Raw genomic sequence first — 25,362 nt, 5'->3', positions numbered from 1 at the left:
GGGGTTGTTTTGTTTGTTATCGACTTTAAAATATAATGAAAAATTCCTCGTCACACAAGCATTGTTCAAAACTAAATTCTTCAACTCCAAAAAAAGTATGAATTTCTTTTGCTATTTCTTTCACATGGTGCGATGTATTTACAAATAGCAAATGTTATTTTATTCCCATGGCGAGACCTTCACAACACTCAAGCAAAGAAAACTTCATTTTCACCGGTTATCTGGTTTCGGTTTCCGGATAACCACGAAATGTGAAATTTCTGATTTGTGGCTATAGGTGAAGCTAAATATATATATCCTAAATAACTGCTAACAAAAAAGGAAGAAGAAGAAGATGATGATGAAAATGAAGAAGATGAAGAAGAAGAAGAAGAAGAAGAAGAAGAAGAAGAAGAATCCAAGTACTGAACGCGGCACACACAAAATAAATACCATCGGCAGGTTTTCATTGGCATATAAACACTACTGAATATTTTTTGTTTTTGGTTAATTTTGGCTGAATGATTAAGATATTTCGTTCGACGGCTCGACATGAATTCAGTCGAAGATAGGCGAATATTTTCTTTGACTGCTCTCACTGATAAAATACTAAGTTCACATTGTTTATCAGGGGAAAAAACCCAACCGAAACAAAGATTTTCCATACCTTTAACAGTTGTCTCAGTATTCCGTCTGTACCTTTGGTAGATCACGCATCTATATTAATTGCGGAAGTTGCTTAATAAACACATTTTCTAATTTTTTTTTTATTTTTTATTTTTTATTTCCCCCAATATCCACCAATCAAAGGTTTTGATGCGTCATGGGAAGCCAGATATATTTTTAGCCGCAAAATCAAAATTTCTTGGAACTGTTGCTTGGTCCTAGCCAATCAAGGGATGTCGTTCCGCTTGCGTTAATTATTTTCTCGAAAATAATTATAGTCAAAATTCACCAGGAAATATGTATGCAATTTTATTTTAATTGCATAAAGAATAAAGTAGTGCTCTAGGTGAAGATGGCAAAATATCTTGATATTTTGAGATTATTGTAATATATTCATTGTGGGACAGATATTTTAGAAAGTTTTGTTGACTTTCTTCACTGGGACATCAGACACTAGCTGGATGAAAAATGTTGACGCATCTTCAGATCGTTAATCGTTTGGCTTTGGTTTGGCTCTTTCCTGAGAAGACAACTTTTTTATTTTGCTCACACACTAGTAGAGACGAAATATTTTTGAAATCAGTATGCCTGCAATGCAAGGCTCTTTCCTAGCATGAGACCAAAAATCCTATTAAATTTTTCTTTTCAATGTCTTACAAGACTTTATTTTTAAAAGTTATGCAGCTTTCAAGCAGATGTTCTTATAATGTTTTATTCATACGATATACCGGCTACTTTGAATTTCAATGCCGAAGTTTTTCAAATCAAAAGAAAGTAATAAATTTTCGCAACAAGTTACTGGAATAAACGCATGCGCAAACAATCTGTTAAATTCTTCGAAAACACAATGGAAAGTACGCATGCGCTAAGGATTCGATAATTTCTTTATTCTTCTAAGTCGTATAACAAGATTATAAACATTTTAATGCATTTTTTCCCCCGCATTTTTTAGAGCTGGCAAGAAAGGTTGTTTCCAGTGGAAAACGCACAACCAATTGATGGTTTTCAGCCATTCCCAAGAGAATAAATAACAAAAGACACGGCGGCCATGTCGGAGGGTATAACAAAAGAATTCATTGACAATTCTTTTATTAAGTTCCTCCAACATGGCCGCCGTGAAAACCATCAATAATAACTTTCAGTTTATTAACAACTATTTTGCAAATAATCATTATACAACAGCTAGCTGGCACCGAATCGTTTTCTCCTTTCATTTTGATACAATAACAGGAACGGAAAACTCATTGAAAGCTTTATTGAACGCGCCAGTAATCCGACTAGGGAACTAGAAACCCTTTTAAAACTGCCATCCGAGCGCGGGAGGGGAACTATTTCAAACCCAATATCGAAATACAGCAATTTTTATCACAGCTATACAGAAGTTAAGATGATTCATACATCCCTTTTTATTTATTTACGGTTGTTACATTTTATTCCATTTACAAAACTCACTTTATTTTATACCCACCCCATTGTGCAAAAGCTTATATTTTCTACTATGATAAATGTTCCTATAAATATTTCAATTATTATCGTTGCCTTCTGCCCTAAACATGCGAACACGGTAGCTACGGGCTGTACGCAGAATTTGGATTTTCGGGGTCGGTGTACACTCGTAGAACGAAGCTTGGGATTGGACAAAATAACAAAAACAAAGAAAGCATGGATTATGGTGAACAATGTGTATTGTTCTACATGTGAGCTGCGTTCTTTGTTTTATCTCACTATATATTGTTTGTTCATCCACTCCCAGGCTTCGTTCTGCCAGTTATGGATTACTCGATTTTCGCTGCGTCAATCTAAGGCCCCGTCCACACGTGTCCGAAAACTTTTGTGTCCGTATCCGTCGCAAATTTTACGAAAACGGATACGTGTGGACGGTGAAAACGATTCGAGTACGCTGCGTGTGGACGCAAACATTTTCGTATCTGCAAAAAATAATTTGCGGATACAAAAGTTTCCGGATACGTGTGGACGGGGCCTAATCAGTCAGTACCTTTCATATTTTTGACTGGCGCCAGCGAAAAACCAAATTTCAGCGTGCAGGTCGCAGGTACAGAGTTTGCGTGGTTATGGAAATGACATTTATCGTTTTGTTTCAGTGATCATGGGATCGTAGTTGTTAAAGGGACAATACTCCCCTTCACAGTTCCCTGCGCCATCTTGAAAGGTAACCGTACCTTTGTATCGAAGCGAGACGAACGGTTAGCTTGCAATGATAGAGACATGTGAATAATTGTTCAAGGTGTTAAAAAAGGATGAATACTCCAGTTTCGAATTCTCTTTTCTACAGGGTTAGCCCTGATTTCGTGTGAAATTACTTCGAATATTCATGTTTTCCAGTCAAGGTCTATGAAAAAATGTCAAAGTGCGCGTTATTCTTGAGGTTGTGCATTCTTTACTTTACCGTTTGGAATTTGTGAATATTTAAATTCGACACTGAAATGAGGTATTTGAACGGTAATTCGAAAAGAGACTGTCTACTATTGCTGGAAGATAATGGAAAGCCTTTCCAATGTTACAACATACCAGGCTGTGTAAGTGAGTACAGTATGTTTCCCACTAACACGATAACCATTCTAGAATGGTTATCGTGTCAGTGGGAAACATACTGTCTTATGGAAAATCAGTATTATGTCCTTTGAGGCCGTGCTCGTGCTGCTAGTCAGTACCTTATGTTTCACTCAGGAGCCTGAATATTTCTATCATTCGTATTAAAAAAAACTGTTAACTACAAATATTACTAAACTCAAAATAGTTATTAAACGATTTTGTGCAACTTTTGAAGCGTACATATAACACGTGACTTATACCACGTGACTTATACCACGTGACCGATAACACGTGACATATTTCATGTGTCCTATACCACTTGGGCCATACCATGTGGCTTATGCTATGTGACCTTGTACCACGTGACCTACGCCACGTGACTTGTGCCACGTGACCTATTTCACCTGAACTACACCGCGTGACCTATACAGCGTGGCATAATCATGTGACTCGGACAGAAGTCAAATAGTAGGGTTAGACGAGATTCGTTTCAGAAGTGATTTCCTTTTGAATTTGGTGGGCGCGATTGGTGCGTCGGGAACATCTGAGTAGGATAACATGAGTTGTAGACTACCAGCGGGCATCCCGTCTATCAAGAAGAGAATAACAGAAACAAATGTGAATGGAAGTACGATGAGTAAACAAAAAGATACATAAATCCTTTATTTTCGTTTCGTTTCGTTTTGTTTTGTTTTGTTTTGTTTTGTTTTGTTTTGTTTTGTTTTGTTTTGTTTTGTTTTGTTTTGTTTTGTTTTGTTTTGTTTTGTTTTGTTTTGTTTTGTTTTGTTTTGTTTTGTTTTGTTTTGTTTTGTTTTGTTTTGTTTTGTTTTGATTTGTTTTGTTTTGTTTTGTTTTGTTTTGTTTTGTTTGTGATCAAGTGCTGGCGGCCATGTTTAAAGAAGCCTTCAAAATTTATTATCGAACCCTGAAACAACCTCAGAGCTGAACTAAGTCAGGGCACAGCTAATTCACAGATTGAGCCTTACAACAACGTCAGGGATGATCTAAGTCCGGGCACGGCTCACACATTTAACCCTGAAACAACCTCTGAGCTGATCTAACAGCGTAGTCACACTAGGGCCATTTAGTTCGATTCGATTAGTTCGCACACGATTTATACTGTTTAAACTTACATTTAGATCGATCACAAGTGATCTAAACTAGAGCGACTAGAGAGGTGATTTATTTTAGATCGGTCTAAACTCTAAACCGATCTAGCTACTATTGTGAACGATAACGTTTCATAATAAATCGATCTATCGCCAGTACTTTTGAAACGTTAATTGTCCGTCAAAGTTGTTTCGTGACCAGTCAAGCGAATTCGGGATAGGCCTATTACAAAAATGGCTAAAAGAGGACAAACTTCGAGTCTTGTAAAAAAAAAAAACTTAGCTTCTTGATGTTTGTAGTGAATCCAAAATTAAAGCAATGATAGAAGACTGGACTCAAAGAAATATTGAGGCATTTCAAAAGGACTTGTACGCTAGCGAAATTTAAGAATGTCCTCGTTGACACATTGTCAGTATATATAGACAAAATAGACACTATTAGAACCTAGACAGTGAATAGTCATCTATTGTGTATATATAAGCAAAATAGACACATGCTATGGAAAAATGATTCTGGGATTTTTACGTTTTGATTCATTTAAAAAAAGGACCATACTTCCAGACATCGAGTGCTGAACCGTCGTATGGCAGCGCGAAGCATTTACGGCTACGCCGGAGATTTCGACCCCGACACCGCTATCCGGAGATTTACAGACTGATCAGGAAGCTCGGCCGAAGCCTAAGGGAGAGGTTAGTCGGCCCCTAGACCGTAGATGATTAACCCCTTGCTATGACCAGCAAACTCAAGAATCTTAATGGTGACGCTGATGGCTTTGAATGCATTACTCACTCCTTTCCATGTGGGATGCGTTTAGTAAAACTAAACGGAACGTGCATCATAGTGAATTTGACCTATTCCAAAAATTATCTGCTATGGAAACATGATTTTGGGGCTTGAAAAGTTCTTAAAAAGTCCAAGAATTATCTGTTTGAGATTTAGCCCGAATCCTGATTATGGTACTCGGTTTTGACACCAAATGTGTTTTTTGTACGTTTATGGTAGTTTATAGTGTGAACGCTCTCGAAAACTGAGCTCGGGGCACAGGGCACGGCTAACTCACAGATGTAATCCTGAAACAACGTCTGGGCTGCTCTAATTAAAGTCAGGGTATGGCTAATTCACAGATTGAACCCTGAAACAACCTCTGGGCTGATCTAAGTCATGGCACCGCTTATTCACAGATTGAACCCTGAAACAACCTCTGGGCTCATCAAAGTCAGGGCAAGGCTAACTCACCGATCGAATTGGAATTTAGCGTGTTAGATTGACTTACCATATTCAAAATTGAGCCACTTAGTTACGGAGCACTTCTCTGAAAAAGAGAAACAGTCGTATATACCTCTACAGTTTGGGTAAAATATTTCATTATTTTGTGCGGCAAGTTTGGCGTAGTGGTTTACCTCTTGCCTCTCACCGCTGTGGTTCTAGTTCAAGCCCGACTCAGACTCAGGATCATATGTGAGTTGAGTTTGTATGATGTGTTGTTCTCTCCCTTGCCACGAGGGTCTTCTCGCGGTTCTCCGATTTCCTCCCTCCGTAAAAATCAACATGTGAGTTGAGGGTTGTGTGTTGTAAATAGTAAATGTAGTGGTAGTGCGTGTGGTGCAAACCTCACGGAAGAGCCCCGCACGGGGAGTGATGGTTGTAAAATATAAGTTTTGAGTTTTGAATATGAGTTTTTATCATTTCAGACCACGTGACATTCTCTTAAGAATAACATTTTTTGCTTGAGTTGTATCCATTTTCATGGGTACATGTTTTCTCATAGACCTTTTTTGAGATAGCGAACATGGTGCATTGTGGTCTAACTTGGGTACACTCATCATTTGTTCATCATACCTCGTATGGCTTTGTTTGTACCAAAGCTAGACCACAATGCATTTCGTTTATCGAACTCAGAAAAAGCTATGCATAACCGTAAAATGAAGAAATCATACTGTAGGGAATGCCACGTGGTATGTTATGGGAGACTATTACGCCCGAGCTAATGAGGTCTATCCTTGATTCACGAGAATATTGCTTTTCGAGTGCTCTACAGCTCTCAGAGTGTTAATTTCACAGTACTTAAAAAGACATGCGCAGCCGTTATATTGGTTTCATTTAAGAAATTGAACGATCTTGCACGACCGTGTCTCTGTGCTCTGAGAACACGGTAGTCAGCCAATCACCGCGCGTGTGATAACTCAAATATTTTATAATGTATTTTATAGAATGGGAGAGAAAAAAGTTGACCGATCTTGAGCGAGCTTGTCTCTGTGCTCCGAGAAAACGGTACTCAGCCAATCAGCGCGCGCGTAATAACTCAAATATCTCATAATGTATTTTGTAGAATGGGAGAGAAATACAAAATGACTAACCCTCGGTGCCGCTCGATGACTTTGTTTTCTTTAAGTGATGACCTGAATGATGAAAGACAGAAGAAGAGCATGTGATTAGAAACCATGACTGTAGCTGGAGAAGGAAACAATATGAAGAAAGAAGGAGTGAAGGAAATGTGAGGATTGAAAACAAAGATGCATCCAAGAAAAGAGAAAGAAGCTTAAGACAGAAAAACAAAGAAAGTAATAAGAAACAAGGTTGGAGGAAGGAAAAGAAAGGAAAGGAAAGGAGGATAGAGAAAGAAAAAAATAAAGGTTGTAACTACCGACTTCGCAGGATATCGAAAACCGCAGTAAATAAAGCCGTTGACTCACCTTTGAAAAACTCTTTTATCGTCATTTTACTTATTCCCTGTGTCTTCTTCTTTGCGTCTCTCAGCTCGAACACCAAAACTGCTTCATTCGAAATGGATTGACCACCTGACGTCTGTATTGGGGATAATAAGGTTAAAACGATTGTCAAACGTATACGGGACTGAATCTAGAGAGGAGGGGTGGGGTTGCTAGGTACCAAACACCTCTGGAAGTGAAATGACCTGAAAAGGACGCGAATTTTGTAGCCCGTACCTGGAAAATATGGTTCCATTTAACCAAGCCTCCTTCAGGAGCGAGCGGTGGAGTGGTAAGGATTTGAACTTGTTCATACTTTATGGTTCCTTTTCTGCCCTTACGAGGTCTGCAAGGGAAGTGAAAAATTTTTCTTAAAGAAAGATATGTATTTATTTTATTTTATACATACATCTCGAACACATTTTGAAAAATATAAATTCAAGAGTTTGTGACAAAATGCAAGAAATTCGCAAGAAGTCGGTTTTCGCGCTCCGTCATTGCTAAGGAAGTGTTTTTTGTCTTACATCTCTGCTCTTCCTTTGATGTGAACTTCTCCCCAGCCTGAAAAGCAAACAAAGAAGCCGTTATTAATACTTATCAATGGTAGCTCCAAGAAGACACCGAATAAGAACTAACGCGACCCAACCATAGAGGCACCATCACGTGCCCACGCCCATAATACTGCTTGGACTGCCTGTGGTTAGATGGAAGAACAATAAAATCCCTTTGCTCTCGGGAATTGAATTATTTATTATATGAAACGATTATATGTTCCTGCCATGTCTGCCATCTAAAATGGCTGCCGTCACGTGATGGTGCAAAAACTCTATTAAATTAATTATCCTTTCTCAAGCGACAGCCATATCATCGGAGTAGATTTTTTGGTTGTAATTTATTTCTATTTCTATATCTGCTTCCGTTATTTTATTCATATTATGTAATTTATAGTTAATGTATATAGTTATTGATATATTATTTTCTTCGTAAAGCACTTATGAGCTTTAATAGGAATTAGCGCTACATAAATTTCACATATTATTGAGTATTTTTTCAAAACCTCCTCTTTTCGCTACTAGTGGTTTATCGCTTATACACCACTGGTAGCTTAGCCAATCAGAGCGCAGGATTTGTGAAAGACCATTAGTAGGTTTAGACTGATACAGATTACTTCGGTGGCTTGAATTACCTTTGATATCAGACGCTTGGATGATTTCCCCCGATACACTATAGTAGACCGGTGGTCCTTCCTCATTGGCGTAGGCTGTAATCAATACACAATATCAACGATCATTGGATTGGACCATATAATCACGTGACTGTTACTATTTGGGAATCAATTGAGATTGCGAGTGCATTTTGAAGAAATGTTGCTGGATTAGTAATGCTGAATTTGCATTGAACATAATGGTAGTTAATGTTTGTAAATAAACAAAAAAAAGTTCTAGCTTTCAAAAAAAAGCTATCAAAATGTTTAGAATCAAGATTATTGATATTGCAAGCTTACTCTCAATATTATCCAATGCCATATCAAGAGCGTCTTTTTCTTCGGGTTGTGCTTCTGATGACTCGCCAAATCCTGAGTCACCTGCTTCTCCTTCTCCTTGTGCCTGGTTGACCTCATCCACATCTTGACCGACGTCAGGAACCTGAAACCATGGTTCATTTATTCATAAGTCATTGATTAATACATTTCATCCATCCATCCATCCATCCATCTATCCATCCATCCATCCATCCATCCATCCATCCATCCATTCATCCCTCCCTTCCTCCCTTCCTCCCTGCATCCATTCATCCATCCATATACCCATCCCTCCCTCCCTCCCTCCCTCCCTCCCTCCATCCATCCCTCCATCCATCCATCATTGACCCATTTCCAAAACAATATCGAATAAGCTTGAATATTATTATGTTACTCATTCGTCATTTACATTTGCATATAATTCAATTGGTTTGTTTCGTGACTACCTGTTCCCCAGGTTTACATTTCTTTAGTCTTATCTGAATTTCTCCCGTATCAACATCTTTCAGTTTGTACCATTCAGGAATAGTTTTCTGAAGTAAATAAGAATAATCACGGGAATCAATACAGCAGCTATTTCTATACACAAATCAGTTGTTTAACAAACATTTAAACACATTCATAAAATGCGATTTGAATTTTTAGTTTTGCATATGTTTGAGGACAAAATCAGGGATGTCATTTTACAGTGGAAATGGGCGCCGAGGGAGGAAAACCAGAAAAACTCTGTAAAAACATTTTAAAAAATTAATCTGGTCTGTAAGATGGCAATTATTTTAGCCTAATTCCTTATGTTTGTAAAATTGGGACAAAAAAAGTTAGATTAAAATTGCAATTAGTAAAGGACCTTTGAGAGTTCTTCAATCTCTTCTGGAGAAAATGTTACAGATCCCATGAAGTCGTTCTGAAAAACGTCTTTGTCGAACATATCCTTTAATAAGAAAATAAAGGAAAAATATATATAAAAAGGCGGGAAAATAGGAAATGAAAAAATTAGCATAATGGAATTGGAAATTAACAGTGGTTCCATTGAGTGACTTTTCGTCCTTCGAATATGAATAAAAAATACGATAGAAAAATACGAGCAGTTCTAGAGAAAAGAAAAATGGGAAGGGAAAAGATAGGTGGAAAAATCAAAAAATCAAAAAGAAAAAGAACCTATATATATATATATGGATGGATAAATAGATGAAGGAAAGAAGGAAAGAAGGAAAGAAGGAAAGAAGGAAAGAAGGAAAGAAGGAAAGAAGGAAAGAAGGAAGGACGGCAGGAACGAAGGAAGCAAGCAAGCAAGCAAGGAAAAAAGTGAGCAAGCAAGAAAACCAACAAACAGGAAGGCTAAGGAAAGATGGAGGGAGGTAGAGAGAAATGGCCATGATCGCGTAAATAATTGGATAAATATAATAATGATGAACGTATCTATTAAAAACTTTGTTCACTAATTAGCTATAGTACCAGCCCCAGTACCAGTTGTTACTTACAACAATCAGCTTGTCATTTCCCTGTGGCATGGCAATAGATACAGACTCGTTCCACACAGGAGCAAGGCTCTCGTATACTACTTTTGTCTTGAATTTCTTGGAGTTATTAACACGCACGACACAAAATGGATCACTGAGCCCTAGAATAACAAAGGTTCGATGTTAAAAGGTAATTATATACAAGGTCATAGGTTAATGTTTCTGTAGATACTCGAGAAGGGTAATACTGTGGTATTGGGATTTGTTGTTCCGCTTCGCCCGTCATCAGAACCATCAGAACTAGCCTCACCATCATCATCACCATCACCATCATCATCATTATTAGCATCATCATCACCACCATCATCATTACCATTATCATCACCATCATCATCACCATCATCACCATCATCATCGTCATCATCTTTTATTTTAGAGCATGCTAATTATTTTGGCAGCTTTAGCTGATGTGGCCCCACTCACACTCACTACCACTATATTTACTGTTTTATGCACACAACGCTCGACTCACATGTTGATTTTTAAGGAGGTTGAAAAACCGGAGAACCCGTAGAATAAACTCTGGTGGCAAAGGAGCCGCAAAGCAACGCATCAAACAGCAAATTCAATTCACAGATGACGGTGTCCACAGGACTCAAACCAGTGGCCCGAACTTTGGAAAACAGTGTTGAAAGACGACGCATTGTAAGACAGGAGAGGAACACGTCCGTACATGCTCTAAGTCTCTATTCAAATCAGCGAACAACTTCGTCTTCGTGCGATTTTTTAAATCTTAAATTTTTTAAAAATTTTCCAATTTTCTTAAAATGGACTTTGCCTACAAATTGTCAAACCTTGAAGTCTCAAAATCATTTTAGACTTACAAAAAATAGTCACGAAATATCTTGTGAGGTCTCCACTTTCGGACTAGTCTGTCGCTCAGGGTTTAGCCTCAATTTTGTGTTGGATATTCGTGTGTTCCATTCTAGTGCGCAACGTCCATGGAACTGATTTCAAAGTGTTGGTATGGTTGAAGTGTTGTGCATTCTTTACTTTACCTTTGGTATTTGTAAAATTCTGATATTAGAGAGTTTTAGATTAACTTTTTTTTCTCCCCGCAAACGGCAAACGTGACCACGTTTTCATAGTTTTCGTGTATTTTACTTTACTTTTACAAACCTTCTCACCAAGCGCAAATACTCTTTTGTTTTTCTACTACTTGGACTTTTTTGCGATTCTTTTTCAGTAATTTAAAAGAATTTTTTACTGGTCAACTGACGTTTCACGTTTGCCGTGAACGTAAATCTAAAACTCTCTATTGATAAGAGGCTAACCCTTAGAAAATCTTTGTAATAAGCTGTGTACAAGAGAAAATTGTTTATTCAAGAAAAAAAATTTTTTCTCAAGAGTCGAACGAACGAAGTTCTTAAGTATTACTGTGAAAATAATAATAAAACTGCATAAGAAATTTATTTTTTATCAAAACTCTTTCTTTGAAAGAAAATGAATGCTATAAAAATTCTAAATTTCTTAAGAGAGGGAAAACAAGAGAAACAATGAGAAAACACTCGAAGCACAGGGGAGAACTAACAATTACAGTTTCGGTCGACAATCTTAAATAAATTTAAGCCTACAATATTCTTATCTCGAGGTACCTACCATTGCTATCCATGGATACAAGATTTTTAGCTTGTAGTAGAGTAACCACGAGTACTCCTCGCTCTGTGAACGAAAACGAACAATTTTGAAAAATATATATCTTTCAGCCATTGCAGCCAAGTTGGTTTTAGTATTACAGTGAATATTCTTGATTTGAAGCCAAACAATATTTATTTGAATCCCATATAGAACGGAGAGGAAAAGACTTTTTTCTGAATATTTTCCCTCCTCAGTTATTTTTTATTCCATTTTCTCCTTCTTCCCTATTTTTTACGAATTTCTCCCTCCTCAATCAAACGAATGATTTTTTCTCCACCCTCTCTAGACGTTTCCGTTGTTTCTCTCTGTCCCTTGAGTCTTTTTTAGCCGTTTCTCTCTGTGATCTTCTCCCTGACTCGTTAATTCCTCTCCTCTCCATAATTAACTCAAACAAACTCTTAGCAAGCTGACCTTTGATGAGCATCATTTCTTCGATTTGCCTTTTCGTTTTCATGCTACTCTTCAGCGTGTGTTTCTTGGCGTGTTCCTAAAATCACAAAATCTTAAAGATACTCTATTCTGGAATCAACAGTAGTGGCTTAAATACTGCCCGGTCTCCCGAAGATAAGGCTCCTTTAAATACGCATTAAAATATTTCTCACTCAGAAGAAATAATCCATGATATTGGCGCTGTTGAGCATTGGGATGGTAGTGAGTTCAATGGTTTTGAAAATAGCAAAGACATTTATCATGGTTAATGTGAGGACATGTCTTGGGGTATTTATTACTTACAAGATCTTTTAACATTACTTACGTTGATATCTTCAATGACGTCTCCGTTCTCGATGGAAGTCAAGTCGCCCTCTTTGGCTATGGAAATATTGGTGATAAGGGTTTAGAATAGGAAAAGAAACGAAAGCAATAATAATACAATAGACTAAGAGAAAAATAAGAAGAGAAGAAAAGGAAAGAAAAAAAAGAAATTATAACGAAAGAGGAAAGAAAAAAATAATCATAAAGAATTACGAGAGAACAGAAAAGAAGAAAAGAAAATAGAACGGGACCAAGTACCAGCTTTGTGAAGAAAACAAATCCCTTGAATATTTTGCCTTTTTCCAATTTTACAATATTTTATAATATGCTTTCTATCTCCTCATGAGTTGCCACTTTTTAAAATGGTATACACGCCTTTAAGATAGCATGAGTTTGAGCAGTTTACTCTAAAGTCATGCCATTGATTTTTCTTTGGAAAATTCAAGATGTACGAAAGAGCAATTAGCTCTTCTCCGTCTAGGAAATACGAACGCAAGGTCGAAAATAGGACGTAAAGACAGCAAAGCTAGAGTAAACATCAAGACGAAAGGAAAGCTTGATAGTTTTTGAGAGGATTAATACACATTGCTGGGATTAAATGAACAATGGACACTAGAACAAGTCAGAATACGATGAACTGAATTAGGGATTTAATATTAGATAGATGTTGAACTAATGAGGTATATGGGAAACACAAAACGGTTCAGAAAAGAGAACAAAAGGGAAAAGGAAAAAAGGAAAGAAGGAAAGAAGGAAAGAAAAAGTGAACAATTAAGGGAGAAAAATGATATCGGGCAAAAAAATGAGAATAAAACATTTTAAGCCAACAAATAAAAAAGAAAAAGAAAAGAAAAGAAAAATATAAGTAAAAGCAAATTATGAGAAATTCCCCCTTCTAAGGTAAGTGGGATTCTAGCAGTCCGCGACGAAAAAGAAAATAAGAATTTTTTTTAAAACAATTCAGAAAAAATGTTAAACGATAGACGATTTCCAAGATGCGTGAGGACTTTCATAAATATAGCAGGCGCAGACATTAAAACGAAGCATCTTCGGGCAGTGTGATTAAAAAAAAAGATGGAAAACATAGAGTTAAGTCTATTTCTAAAACCCTTGAAGAGAACATATACCCATTCGTTGTCATAATTTGTAGTTTTTTATGTGTTTTCCAAAGCCCGCGCAACAATTTTGTCCGAAAATGCCTCGTTTTCGAATCTGAGCATGCGATCTTTTGTCAGCGCTCTCATATCTCGAAAAAGATCTATTCAAACCTTAGTAGGAACAGCGCGGTCACATTTTGTAATACGAAAAAAAATAAAATAAAAGATTTTTAAACCGGCATATAATACAGGTAGCCCAGTAGTTTAATTTGATACACTGCCCACTTGACTTGCTGACGGATGGTAATAACCCACCACAGGGAACCCAGCTAGGATACACTACCCACATGAGGTGCTAACGGATGGTAATAGCCCTCCACAGGAATCCCAGCTAGGATATACTACCTACCTGATTTGCTGACGGATGTTACTGGTCTGAACACAGCTGAAACCAGGATCGTGCCTGCGTCCATGAATGAATCCTCTGACCGCTTCTTACCGAAGACCTTGTACTTCAGGTTTAACTTTTTCTTGATTTTCGCTGGCTCCTCCTTTGAACGTAATACAATTTAATATTTCAAAAAAAAAAAAAATAGAGTTAAAGAATATTTGTTACCTTCCTGGACCTTTCTTTTTCAGACCATGTTTCATTGCCTAGAGTATCATTTCTTTGTTTAACGGTTGCAAAACGCATAGCTTCATGGGACTATTGTAGTGGACGCTTTATTACTTATATGGCGGGTTTTTTTGTTTGTTTTTGTTTTTATTTTTGTTTTTGTTTTGTTTGTTTTGATTTGTTTGTTGTTGTTTTTTTTGTTATTTGTTGTTGTTTTTTTTTTGGTTTTTGGTGTTGTTTTTTTTTTTTTGTTTTTTTGTTTTTTTGTTTGCTTCCTTATAGTGAAAAGTGAAAGGAAGAAAAGTGATAGGAAACATTAATTGTCTTGTTAAATCTCAGATTTCTTTCGTTTCTTGATGCAAAAAATGTCAACTGACTGATGAAGCGTCCCTCCAAAGAGCCCCATAATGCATAACATTTGTACAACTTCCGAACGACTAACCTTGACTATGTGTTTTTAAAACAATTTGTGTACCTTTGATAAGTTGAAAGAACAAGATCCCATGAAGTCGTCAGACAGTCCCTGCCAATTGCGATCACGGTCGTAAACCAGAAAAAATAGGTTTGTCTGGAAAAGAATAAAGTAAAGAACAGAGTTAAAGGAATTTCATGAACGAATGCAAGAGTCTAAGCTGTAAATTTCAGAGCGAAGTTTTACGTATTAACTTTTCCCATTGTTCTAAACTCATGTAAGATTTGTCTAATCGCTTAGACTATTTGTTGTTATTTTGTTAGGTGTTTTTATCTGAGTTAACAGTCCCAGAATGCATTGATGTGACAGACTAACAATAAAGTCTGTTGAAGGTTTTATGAATTTCTTTACCTTAGTAATATCCTTGACAAAGAACTCTGTTGTAGAGTCCCACACTGGATTAACGGTTCCTTGCACATGCGCAGTAGTTTTGATCTGTTTGTTAAAGCATACCACATACACAGTTGAGAGGCAATACGTTTGTAATATTCAACAGAACCATTAAACATCCTATGATTATTTTACCCTACACTCCCCCCGCCGCAAGTGTTAGACCGTTGTAGAAGCCCCACAAAAAGTTTGGTGTTACCCATTTATACACCTGGGGTAGACTGAGGCAATCACCGAAAGCAAAGCATCTAGTCAATTCAAGCTATGGCGGATATAAATGAAGCTTTTGACATTAAATTTTGCAAGTTTTGCATCAAAGAACTACATTAATCATGAAGTATTATACATAGAAGTATTGGAGAATAGTCCTCTTTACAGCTCCCTGCGCTATCTTGAAAAGTAGCCGTGCCTTTGCATCGGAAGCGAGACGAACGGTGAGCTTGCGATAATAGAGACATTCGAATCATTGTCCAAGGTCTCAAAATTGTCTCTTTCATTGCAAGGTCAATTCTTGTCTCGCTTCGATGCATAGATAGCGCAGGGAACTGTGCAGGGGACAATAATTATAAAAATGAGTATAAAAGATGAAAAATCTAAGTTCTTAGATCACTTTGTAAAAGAGCTCGAGCATAACCCACTTTTTCTTTGTTTGCGGTTATGATACAGTAAGGATCGCTGTAGCCATCTGCATCCATAGACAAGAGCTGTGCTCCACTGTGCAACACGACTAGGAGAACACCAGCAACTGGAAAAAAGACAATAATAGACTTAATTAAATGAACCCGAGAATGGGGGCAGTATTTTCCTGTCATTGTAGGACTTGTATGGAGATTCATCATTCAGCTGATTGGTATCAAGCAATAGAATACACACTGGTCGATAGTACTGCACATGACGGACAGTGTCTGCCTGTCATTGCACAGTATATTATAATGTGGTTCATGAGATTCGTTCAGCTGATTGATACCAAACAATAGAATTTTGGTTGATAGCACACGCGGGCAGTGTCTGCCTGTCATGACGAGCTGGTTATAAGATTCATGAGATTCATTCAGCTGATTGATACTAAGCAATAGAATACTTTCTGGTAGATAGCCTGTGGTGGACAGTGTTTGCCTGTCATTATATATTGACTGTTAATGAGACTCATTTGGCTGATTGATACCAAGCAATAGACGGTGTTTGTCTGTCATGATATGGCTAGTAATGAGATTCAATCAGCTGTGATTAGTACGAAACAATATAATGGAATACTCTTAGATTAATAGTGTGCACATGACGGGCAGAGTTACCTTCATTAACAGGATCATTCATGTTGTATTTTTCAAGAAATTCTTTTTCATTTGTTCGACTGCTGACGTCGATGTGATCTAGTGCTGTATATTCCATTGTTACCTCGAGCCGCGATCCTTTGATACCTTCCTTCTCAAGCACCGTGTCACTAGTCACGAAGATACACAATGGCGTCATTAATTATTAATATCTCGCCAGTTCATTCTAGAAGCTAAGACAAGCTAGAATCGACTATAACCATCTGTTTATCTAGGATTCTTTCTGCCTGCCTGGGATCCAAGGTGGGAACTTTACGAATAAAAACGGTCTTCAATGAAGCTCATTCACCTTCTTCCTGTCAGTCTCTTTCTCCATCTCCTTCTCCTTCTCCTTTCCATCCTTAACCTAACCCCCGCATTAGGTAAATCCGGTAATACTCATAATCAGTCATTGTGATTTTAATGTGCCAACCATTAAAACATTAAGTTTTGTTGTATCGGCCGACAGGTTATTCGTGAGAACTTTGAATTTCTATCGAAAATTTAATAATTAAAAACATTTACTTACACTTTCTTCTTTTTCTCGAGGTTAAGACTATTCAAAAAGATCTTGTACTTGGCCAGCACGTACTTGGTACCAAACACTCGCTTACCTCGAACTTCAATAGTCATCTGCCAAAGAAAAGGTATTACATGTAATGATTTGCCACAGACAGGCTTTGCACTAACACGTGAAGGCAGTTATGACAGGAGGCAGGAACAATTGAATCCGGTCCAATCTCATTTACACTAAAAAAAAAATTCCTCTTCCCAGGGTAAAAGACTCGTTTGCTGTGCCTCCTGTCATGGCTGACATCACGTGATGGTGCAAAGCCTCTATAGACCTCTTTCTCATTCGATGTGAACCGCTGATTTTGATGACGTTTGCTGGGTTTGACTTGACTTCACTTCCTGTCCCTTGCGGAAAGTTCATAAATTGAATCGCAAGTTTTCAATAGAATTCTTTCTTGTTGACAGTACATGGTGTTCAGTGTTTGACACCATTTGAAGCAGATAATGCAGAGATTCAAAATCAGCTGATTGAATCCAAGTCAAGTAACCTAAATATAAGGAGCATGTGCCTGGTACGTCATAACCACCATCTTAACTAGTTTAACGATAACAAAGCATTCTAATAATATTTTTGTATCAGTAGCTTTGCTTAAAAAAAATTTTTTTTTAATTGATTCGTTGACACGTTAAACAAGACACCCAATCCCAGCTCGTTGCTCATAATCACTTGATTGAAAGAAGAGATAACTTAGGCCCCCGTCAACACGTTATCCGGAAATTTTTGTATCCGCAAATTTTTTTTTGCGGATACGAAAATGTTTGCGTCCACACGCAGCGTATTCGAATCGTTTTCAAATTGTTTTTACTGTCCACACGTATCCGCAAATTTCTCGATCCGCCCTGATGCACGCTAGTGCCTAGTCCCTTTGACGGATAGTTTTTCTTATTGAGCATGCGCAAAATTTGCGGATGCGGCCGTCCACACGTATCCGTATTCGGAGTGTATTCGAAAATTTCCACTCTGGAGACCGTTTTCGGAAATTTGCGGACACAGATACAAAAATTTCCGGACACGTGTGGACGGGGCCTTAGTGTGAGCTGCGTCGGTGTTTCTAATGAAACATTAATGATAAAAGGGTAAATTTTACACCGTGAAAAGATGAAAAAACTTACTGACGTTTCGGACGCTAGTCCTCATTAACTCCGACGAAGGACCGCTAGTCGTTTTCAATACGTCAGTAAGTTTTTTCATCTTTTGACGGTGTAAAATTTACCCTTTTATCATTACTGAATCACTTGATTGTAGAGCTGAACGTGACATTATAAAATCAAATCAAAAAGAACTTTCAAGAGCCTGCTTACTTGCTCGTTGGCCAAGTCGTAGGTAAGAAACGAGAAAGAACCCTCCCATGTTGTTCCACCCTGAATCTTCTCCGAGTTGATTTCGTCCTGGTCCGCCAACTTGAACGATGTGAAGATTTGGTCATCTATGTATCAGATTATTACCGTTATTACTATCATCAACATTATCATTATTATCAAGCAGCACCATCAACATTTGCATCATGCATCGTCATCCCAAGGGGGATAGTAATATTTTTCACTTATGTTTTAGTGCGAAGCTTCCAACATACACGCCGCAACATTCTCTTAGGTGTTTACATCAAAATATACAACATTTTGTTTTCGAAACATGCAGGGATATTACAGCGCAACACACAAAAGCATGACCACATTTAATGTACTTCTATGCACGAGCTTTTTCCTGCCAAACGAGCGTTTACACGTCTTATTTGGTAAAACCAGCTAGTTTCGCATCGAAATATCGAAATGTGTCGGATTAACGTACAAGCCCTTGCATAGAAGTGTGCTTTCATACTTTTGCGTTGCGCTGTAAGTCCAGTAATCATATGCCAAATTAAATAGGTGAGAGTAAGTGCATTACTATAGCTACCTCTCCTTCGATTCCCAGAATTAAGCAGACTTACCTGTAAATTTTTGAGGTAAACCTCCCTTTACAGTCAGCGTCAGCACTCCATTAGCTGAAGTAAAACCCAACCAAGGAACAAAGTTATGTATCGTTCAAGTTAACAAAAAATGATGAAATAACTGGTGTACTTACCATAAGTAGATTTTCTTGGAGTGTTGAGTAGTTCCTCAGTGTCAACACTGTTTAGAGGAATCTCGATCCTCCCAGGATCCACGAGAGCTAAAAACAATGTAGGGATGAAATGTTATTCTAATAAAAGGGATGGTGGAAGGAAGCAAGGAAGCAAGGAAGCAAGGAAGCAAGGAAGCAAGGAAGCAAGGAAGCAAGGAAGCAAGGAAGCAAGGAAGCAAGGAAGCAAGGAAGCAAGGAAGCAAGGAAGCAAGGAAGCAAGGAAGCAAGGAAGCAAGGAAGCAAGGAAGCAAAGAAGCATTACCGTAGGTCAGACTGTCTATGACTAGTGCATTGATGAAATCTTTTAACATTGGGATGTCCATTACTTGTACAGCACGCATCATACACACATCAAAGCTGACTTCAGGTCTAGAATGACAATCACAAAGTAAAAATACTCGACTAACTTAAACCTACAGCAAGAGATAAACGATGATAAGGTTTGTTTAGCTTAATGTTGCCAAGCAATAAAATATACTCTCTGATTGATTGATAGGGCATGACAGGCATGCGTGCACTTCGCTAAAGCCTGGTAATGTGATTTATTCATATGATTGATACCAGGTACCAAGCAATACAATACTCTCTTGTTGATAGGACATGTCGGGTAGTGTTTGCCCTTCAGTGAATGCCAGTAATGAGATTCATTAATATCTGATTTATACCAAGCAATAGCATATTGTTAAACATAGTATATACAAGGTACGAATAAATTATTATTATTATTTACTCTATTTCTGTCAAACTTACTTTTCCAGGAACGTTACAGCGACACTTTTCATGTGCGGGAAGGGAATCATGTGATCCATCTCGAATACAATCTGCGCTCGGCCAGATAGATTTACATCCTCCAAGCTGACATCAACATCCGCTCCAAGCCTGAAAATGGAACATCAAATAGGAAATCTTAGTTTTCTTTGTTCTTCGCTCATTATTTATCGCCTAGAGGAGAGGGGATCGGATAAATTTATGTTGCAACATCATAAAGATATACTGATCCTACCCAAGAGGCACTATATTTGTTTAAGATGGTTTTTGCCCTACTCTTAAGGTTGGTAATGCTATTCATGAGGTTATTCTGTTGATTAATACCTAACAAATGCTGGGTTGCACTAACGACGGTCATTTCTTGTTTCGTGTAAAATTATTCATAAGCGCAATCAAAAATTTATTTTCAATAGAATTCTTTCTGGCTGACACAGCACATTGGTGTTTGACCACCATTTGGTGCAGTTAATGAGATTACGGCAAGGACGTAGTTTAACATCTGAATTAAACCAGCGATACTATAAACGAGTGATTCATTTTTTCTTTGCTCAACTTAATAAATTGACGTCAGATTTTTAGGTGTCTTTCCTCTTATCTACGATAAATTGCGTCATCTCATTTTCAAAGTAGAGTGGATCCTGAATACTACTTTGACAATGTAATGACGAAATCTATCGTCAATAGGAGGACGTACAGAAATATAAAAAGCTGATGTCATTTTTTTGCAGTTTTCCTACAATCTCTAGTTTAATTTTTAGTGGTCAATACAACCAACACGCGCTCGTTGACGACAGCTTATTTGTCTCTTTCTCTATTGACGATAAAAATTAGCCAATCAGCGCGCGAGAAATTTGTAGGTTATTGTAAAAAGTGTTACTTACATTTTCCCGCCAAGTCGCACGTTAATAACAATTTTAGTGTCAGGCGCCTGAAGACACAAGTCCATGTTCAACACAAGCAAGTGGCGTTGCCGTTTCTGCATGTCGTCTGGTGGTTTGAAGATGTTCTGGTCTGTTGCTGGCATATTGGATGAGTCACCCTCATCAATGTTCTCGAATACTTTGACATGCTTAAGAAAGGGAGTCTTCTTACCGAATGTGAACTCAATCAATTCCATGCTTTCTTTTAATAAAAAATATTTTAAAAAATAAAACAAAAATAGATTAATAATAATAATGTTTGCCACTGACTTCATGGGTTGGGTTATTATAGAACAGTTTTCGTATGAATGCGAAAAAATTGGTGCCGTGTATGCGTGCCTTGCCGCGACCGTGACGTTTATTTTCTATGATTTAGATTGGCGGATTCCTTCTTTTTCTTTTTCTTTCTTTCTTTCTTTCTTTCTTTCTTGGCTGTCTTCTCCAAGAACTAACAAAAAGGAGATTACACTATTTCCTCTGTCGCCATTTTTTAAAGATAAAACTCAAAGTAAGAAAAAACATGCGCGCGCACAAACAACAACGAAAAAAAAAATAAAAAATAAAAAACAAAAAACAAAAAACAAAAAACAAAAACAAAACAAAACAAAAAAAAAGCAATGTAAAGAACAAGCAATAAATCAAATCAAAACAAGCAAATAAAACGCACAAACAAACATTGCAAATTTGGTCTTATTTTTTGTCATGTCATCCAACATGGCGGCCACGTCTTTCTATACTTTAATTCTCATGGGAAGGGATCCACATCTGGAATTACCAATCTCACTTGCTCGTTATTTACATACCTATAAACGAGGGCCTGCTGTAGTCTAGGACGGGATTGAGGCTTGCACGAATGAGCTGGCATAATGAAGTTTCACTGAAATTCCACCTGTTAGTTAAATACAACACTATTAGCTCGACATTTCCAAAAAACTAAACATTTATGTTTCTAATAACTACAAAATAATTAAATGATTTAGTAGATTTTAGGAAAGTATAGATTCCAGCATGAAAGTCTTACTCACGTGTATTTGATTGGACAAACAGTTTAAACGTGGTTATTTTCCAGCCAATCAGAATTCTCAAGTAAGCCATTTGAATGCTACTCGAGGTGTTGATCCAAAATTACTTCAATGTGAATGAAAACATTTTTTTTTTCAACATTTCTAAATATATATATATATATTTTCACATTTTTTGTTGGAAATGTTATCTCTTCGAAGAAAAACGTTTTTAAATGTGCACTTGAAATTTTTAGTAAATAAAAAGGACAAAAACAAAACAATATGTTGCGAAAATTGTTTAATTTTAAAGTAGACGTTATGTTAAACAAAATATAAGTACTTTACGGAATACACTTATACAATGTACTCACATACTAAATAATGATGAAATTATGAGTTCAATATATACGATGCAGACAAAAAGCTTAGTTTATAAGTGGGGCCGTCACCAAATCAGTGAATAAAAAGATGTAAGATAGAATTAGAGTGCTACACCCTTTTAGTCATGTTTTATACTGCAAACGATTAATGACTTGCAAGTGCAGCTCGACACGGGAATCGAAATAAATTTTCGAAATGTTGAAAGAAATTTCGTAAACTTACGACAGCTAGCTATAGCGCTAGCAGCAGTTCAATTTTGAAGTAAATTATTCGTAAAATGCATTTGAAAAACAACTAAACGATATTTTTGAAACGTTTGTGATATGACAGCTTGATAGTTCCATAACTTACCATCGATTTAAGATAAAATTGAGCCACTCCGTAGACTCCTCGTTTCTAAGAGCTTTTTTCCGATGCACATAAAGTTCTGCTTCACGGACTCTTTCGTCAATTATTTTCGTATTTTTGCGATACCAAACCGTGAAACACAAAGGTATTAAGAAGAAACACCATAGATACGAGAAGCCAAATGCTCCCAGAAACCATGACAATGAAATTAGAGCTATTACAAACAATGACAGGCGGAACTGGGTGTCTTGCCTCTGTCTTCTTGCCTTTGCTTCTACTTCTTCTGCAGTTCCAGTCGCCATTATGCAAGCTTTTTCCTGGCACAACCGTATGCTGTTACGTTGTTAATCGAGAGAGGAAGCGCGAACCGTTTACAGGTAAACAAAACAAGTTGTCACAAAGCGGCTTTTCCTGTCTCTTTGTCACGTCCTTGAGCGCCAAAATTTTCAATTCATAATTAATAATGAAAATCTACCTGTTTATTTGTATTTATATTATCATAAAACAGCGGGTATGATGAAAATAATATAACAACTGACTTTCTTTCTAAGAATTTGTGTTGCAATGATTTACTCAGTAGCCCTCGGCTGGGGACTCGAATTTTCAAGATAATTATTTTCAGTCGTTTATCTGGTAGAAAAGCTTTTTTAAGAATGCGGAGACGAACTATTTTTGCCCTTTTTGTAACGGTAATTTCAGTTCAATGTGTTATCGATCCCATATGACATACAATACGATTTCTCGAGCTAAATAATTAGACAGAGGTTTAATAATATTTCTTTTTTAAAAAAAGGTAGAATAAGTGAATTCTTAAAATAAAAATTCATTCGTCTGGGATCCCTGTGCTTACCGGAAATCCAAAGCTTAAGTCCCATAATGCAACTTTGATTGTTCAACATGCAAATGAGTTTGACCGACAGTTTGACCGGCTTTAGTTCCGGAACTGAGAACAGTAAAAGAGCGAGTCGATCAGTGAACGAGAAAGAGAGTTCTGTTCAAAATTCTTCTACCAAAACAATGGACAAACCTTTGACAGATAAGGAGATCCGAGACTTAAGAGAATGTTTTTTGTTGTACGACAAAGTTGGAGACGATCATATTGATTCGAAGCCAACTAGGCGATGTTCTACGTGGTCTCGGGCAAAATCCCACAAATGCTGAGATCAAAAAAAATATTGCCGAGCTGGATCCAAAGGGGAACAAAAGAATCTCCTTCGAAGAATTTCTGCCTATCTTTCAGTCATTTCGAGGGAAAAAAAACAAATTTACTAGCGAGGATTTTGTGGAGAGCTTAAAAATGTTTGACATCGATGGCTCTGGGATGATCAACGAAGGCGAGTTGAGGCATCTGTTGACGAGTTTGGGCGAGAAAATGACCGATGAAGAAGTAGATGTTCTCATTCAAGGGTTAGAAGACAAGCAAGGACAAATTGACTGTGAACAATTCATTGGAAGTGTTCTTTCTGGATAAATATCATTCACCAGAGAGTGACAAAGCTTTCAAATATTAAAGCCGAACTATCAAAATGAAACCAGTGGCTGAACTGTGACAGCAATGCTGAAGATATCTTGAATTTGACAGCTCCTTCAAATTTAGAAAATAAGCTAAGAAAAGTTAAAATTCTAAAAGAGAAAATTTCCTACTGGACTCATTTATTTTCTTATGGCTTAGAAAAAATTGTATTTAAAAGAGCATGGGAAAATCAGCTTTCTCGTATCGAATTTCAAAATATTAATTATTTGATCTACATATTAAGCTCATAAAGTTAGTTATTCAAGAGGCAACCTTTGATTTGAGGCAACCTTTTTTCTGTGCAGTATAATTCGGAAAATCTTCAAATAAAACCTATAATTTAGAATTCGGTTTTCTTGATGCAAAAGAAAGGAGTTGAATGACTATAATTTTAATGACTTTTTCATGTTTTATTCACGGTGTATTCAAAACAGAACGCGAAATGACACGGCGCTATTCAGGTTGATTTCTTTCAGTTTTACTTCTTTGATACTCAAGGACTTCAAGTCAACGCTGTAATTTTTTAACCTCTAGATTCCTTTTAATTCTTGAATTAAGAATTATTTTTTTGGCGTTAGTTAATAAAATCGTTGTAAAATATTTCCATTTTAGCCGGCTGCTCAGAATAATAAATGTAATAGAGTGCTTTGTTTAGATTGTGTTGAAATAAAAACCCTTTATTTGCATAATCTTTAGTCTTTATCGTAAAAAATCTCAAAAGCCTCGTGGTCTAAATGAATTTCTGGATAATTCTCTGTCATAGTATGAAGAGGAAGTGAAAGTCTGTATTGTCTAACTGAATTCAAATTTCAAAATCTGTTTTGTCTTGCAAATCTAGAAATAATGTTTTAATTAAAATGAAAAAAATAATATAAAGGCTTGTTTGTTTATTTACTTCTAGTGAATTTTTTGTGACTGTTGAATATGAAAAGGAGAAATTCTAGCTATGTTAGGTAAGGTGTTTTTTTTAAACAGCTCAGAGATATTTCTGAGCACCACAGGTTTATATTAGCGTAGTTTTTGCTATTTAGTGCCACCCTCGTTACTGGTAAATAAAGGATTTGCAATTGTGCATTATGATTGTGTATAGTCATTGCTATTATTATCATTATAATTATTAAGATAATAATTATTTTTATGTTTAGTTTTGAAATCATAAGATAACAATTAAACTAATCACACGGAAGGAAAATTGAGTGAAATGTAAAAAAAAATGGAGCGGAAAGAGATATAGAATGGAATGAAATGGAATAATATCAGAATAGTATGTGAACAGAACAACATCGTAAATTAAAGAATGGATGTAATAGAACAGTACAAAATAAGATGAATAGAATGAAAAAATGGAATACCTTGGAGTAGAAGGGGATGGAAGTAGAATAATATGAATAGAATGATAGAATAGAATAATTAGAGTAGA

General features: G+C 36.8%; 2 protein-coding genes across 2 annotated transcripts; one reads left to right on the top strand and one right to left on the bottom strand.

Moving 5' to 3' along the window:
- Nucleotides 1–2,027: 2,027 nt before the first annotated feature.
- On the bottom strand, nt 2,028–22,801 carry LOC116306078 (uncharacterized). Its single transcript, XM_031716112.2, has 28 exons — nt 22,433–22,801; nt 21,500–21,585; nt 20,658–20,898; nt 19,759–19,887; nt 19,271–19,377; nt 18,970–19,056; nt 18,836–18,889; nt 18,210–18,334; nt 16,864–16,967; nt 16,317–16,465; nt 15,663–15,769; nt 14,986–15,069; nt 14,638–14,730; nt 13,956–14,097; nt 12,451–12,506; nt 12,108–12,183; nt 11,658–11,720; nt 10,020–10,159; nt 9,386–9,469; nt 8,985–9,071; nt 8,521–8,662; nt 8,203–8,277; nt 7,541–7,577; nt 7,254–7,362; nt 7,002–7,113; nt 6,666–6,707; nt 5,582–5,620; nt 2,028–3,787 (listed from the first exon to the last, which is right to left on the bottom strand). The coding sequence occupies exons 1-28, from the start codon at nt 22,729–22,731 to the stop codon at nt 3,660–3,662; spliced, it is 2,997 nt and encodes a 998-aa protein (XP_031571972.2). The 5' UTR covers nt 22,732–22,801; the 3' UTR covers nt 2,028–3,659.
- A 537-nt stretch (nt 22,802–23,338) lies between these two features.
- LOC116306084 (myosin-2 essential light chain) lies at nt 23,339–24,631 on the top strand. Its single transcript, XM_031716117.2, is given in 2 exon segments — nt 23,339–23,536; nt 23,538–24,631. Coding segments are annotated over 2 exon segments (453 nt in total). The 5' UTR covers nt 23,339–23,446; the 3' UTR covers nt 23,901–24,631.
- The last annotated feature ends 731 nt before the right edge of the window (nt 24,632–25,362 follow it).

Source organism: Actinia tenebrosa, unplaced genomic scaffold, assembly GCF_029948245.1.
Source record: "Actinia tenebrosa isolate PJP-AT-01 unplaced genomic scaffold, QUT_ActTen_1.0 PGA_scaffold4__44_contigs__length_22323623, whole genome shotgun sequence".
NCBI classification, from domain to species: Eukaryota; Metazoa; Cnidaria; class Anthozoa; order Actiniaria; family Actiniidae; genus Actinia; species Actinia tenebrosa.
Note: the sequence above shows the minus strand (reverse complement) of the source record. Positions and strands in the feature narration are given on the sequence as shown.

Bases quoted from the DNA above. Each gene is read 5' to 3' on its own strand.
- LOC116306078 (XM_031716112.2), bottom strand. From the start codon at position 22,731: ATGGCGACTGGAACTGCAGAAGAAGTAGAAGCAAAGGCAAGAAGACAG. The intron at 19,378-19,758 runs GTAAGTTTGACA...TTGTCATTCTAG, and splicing joins GCTGTAACGTTCCTGGAAAA to ACCTGAAGTCAGCTTTGATG. The intron at 9,072-9,385 runs GTCCTTTACTAA...TATTTACTTCAG, and splicing joins AGATTGAAGAACTCTCAAAG to AAAACTATTCCTGAATGGTA.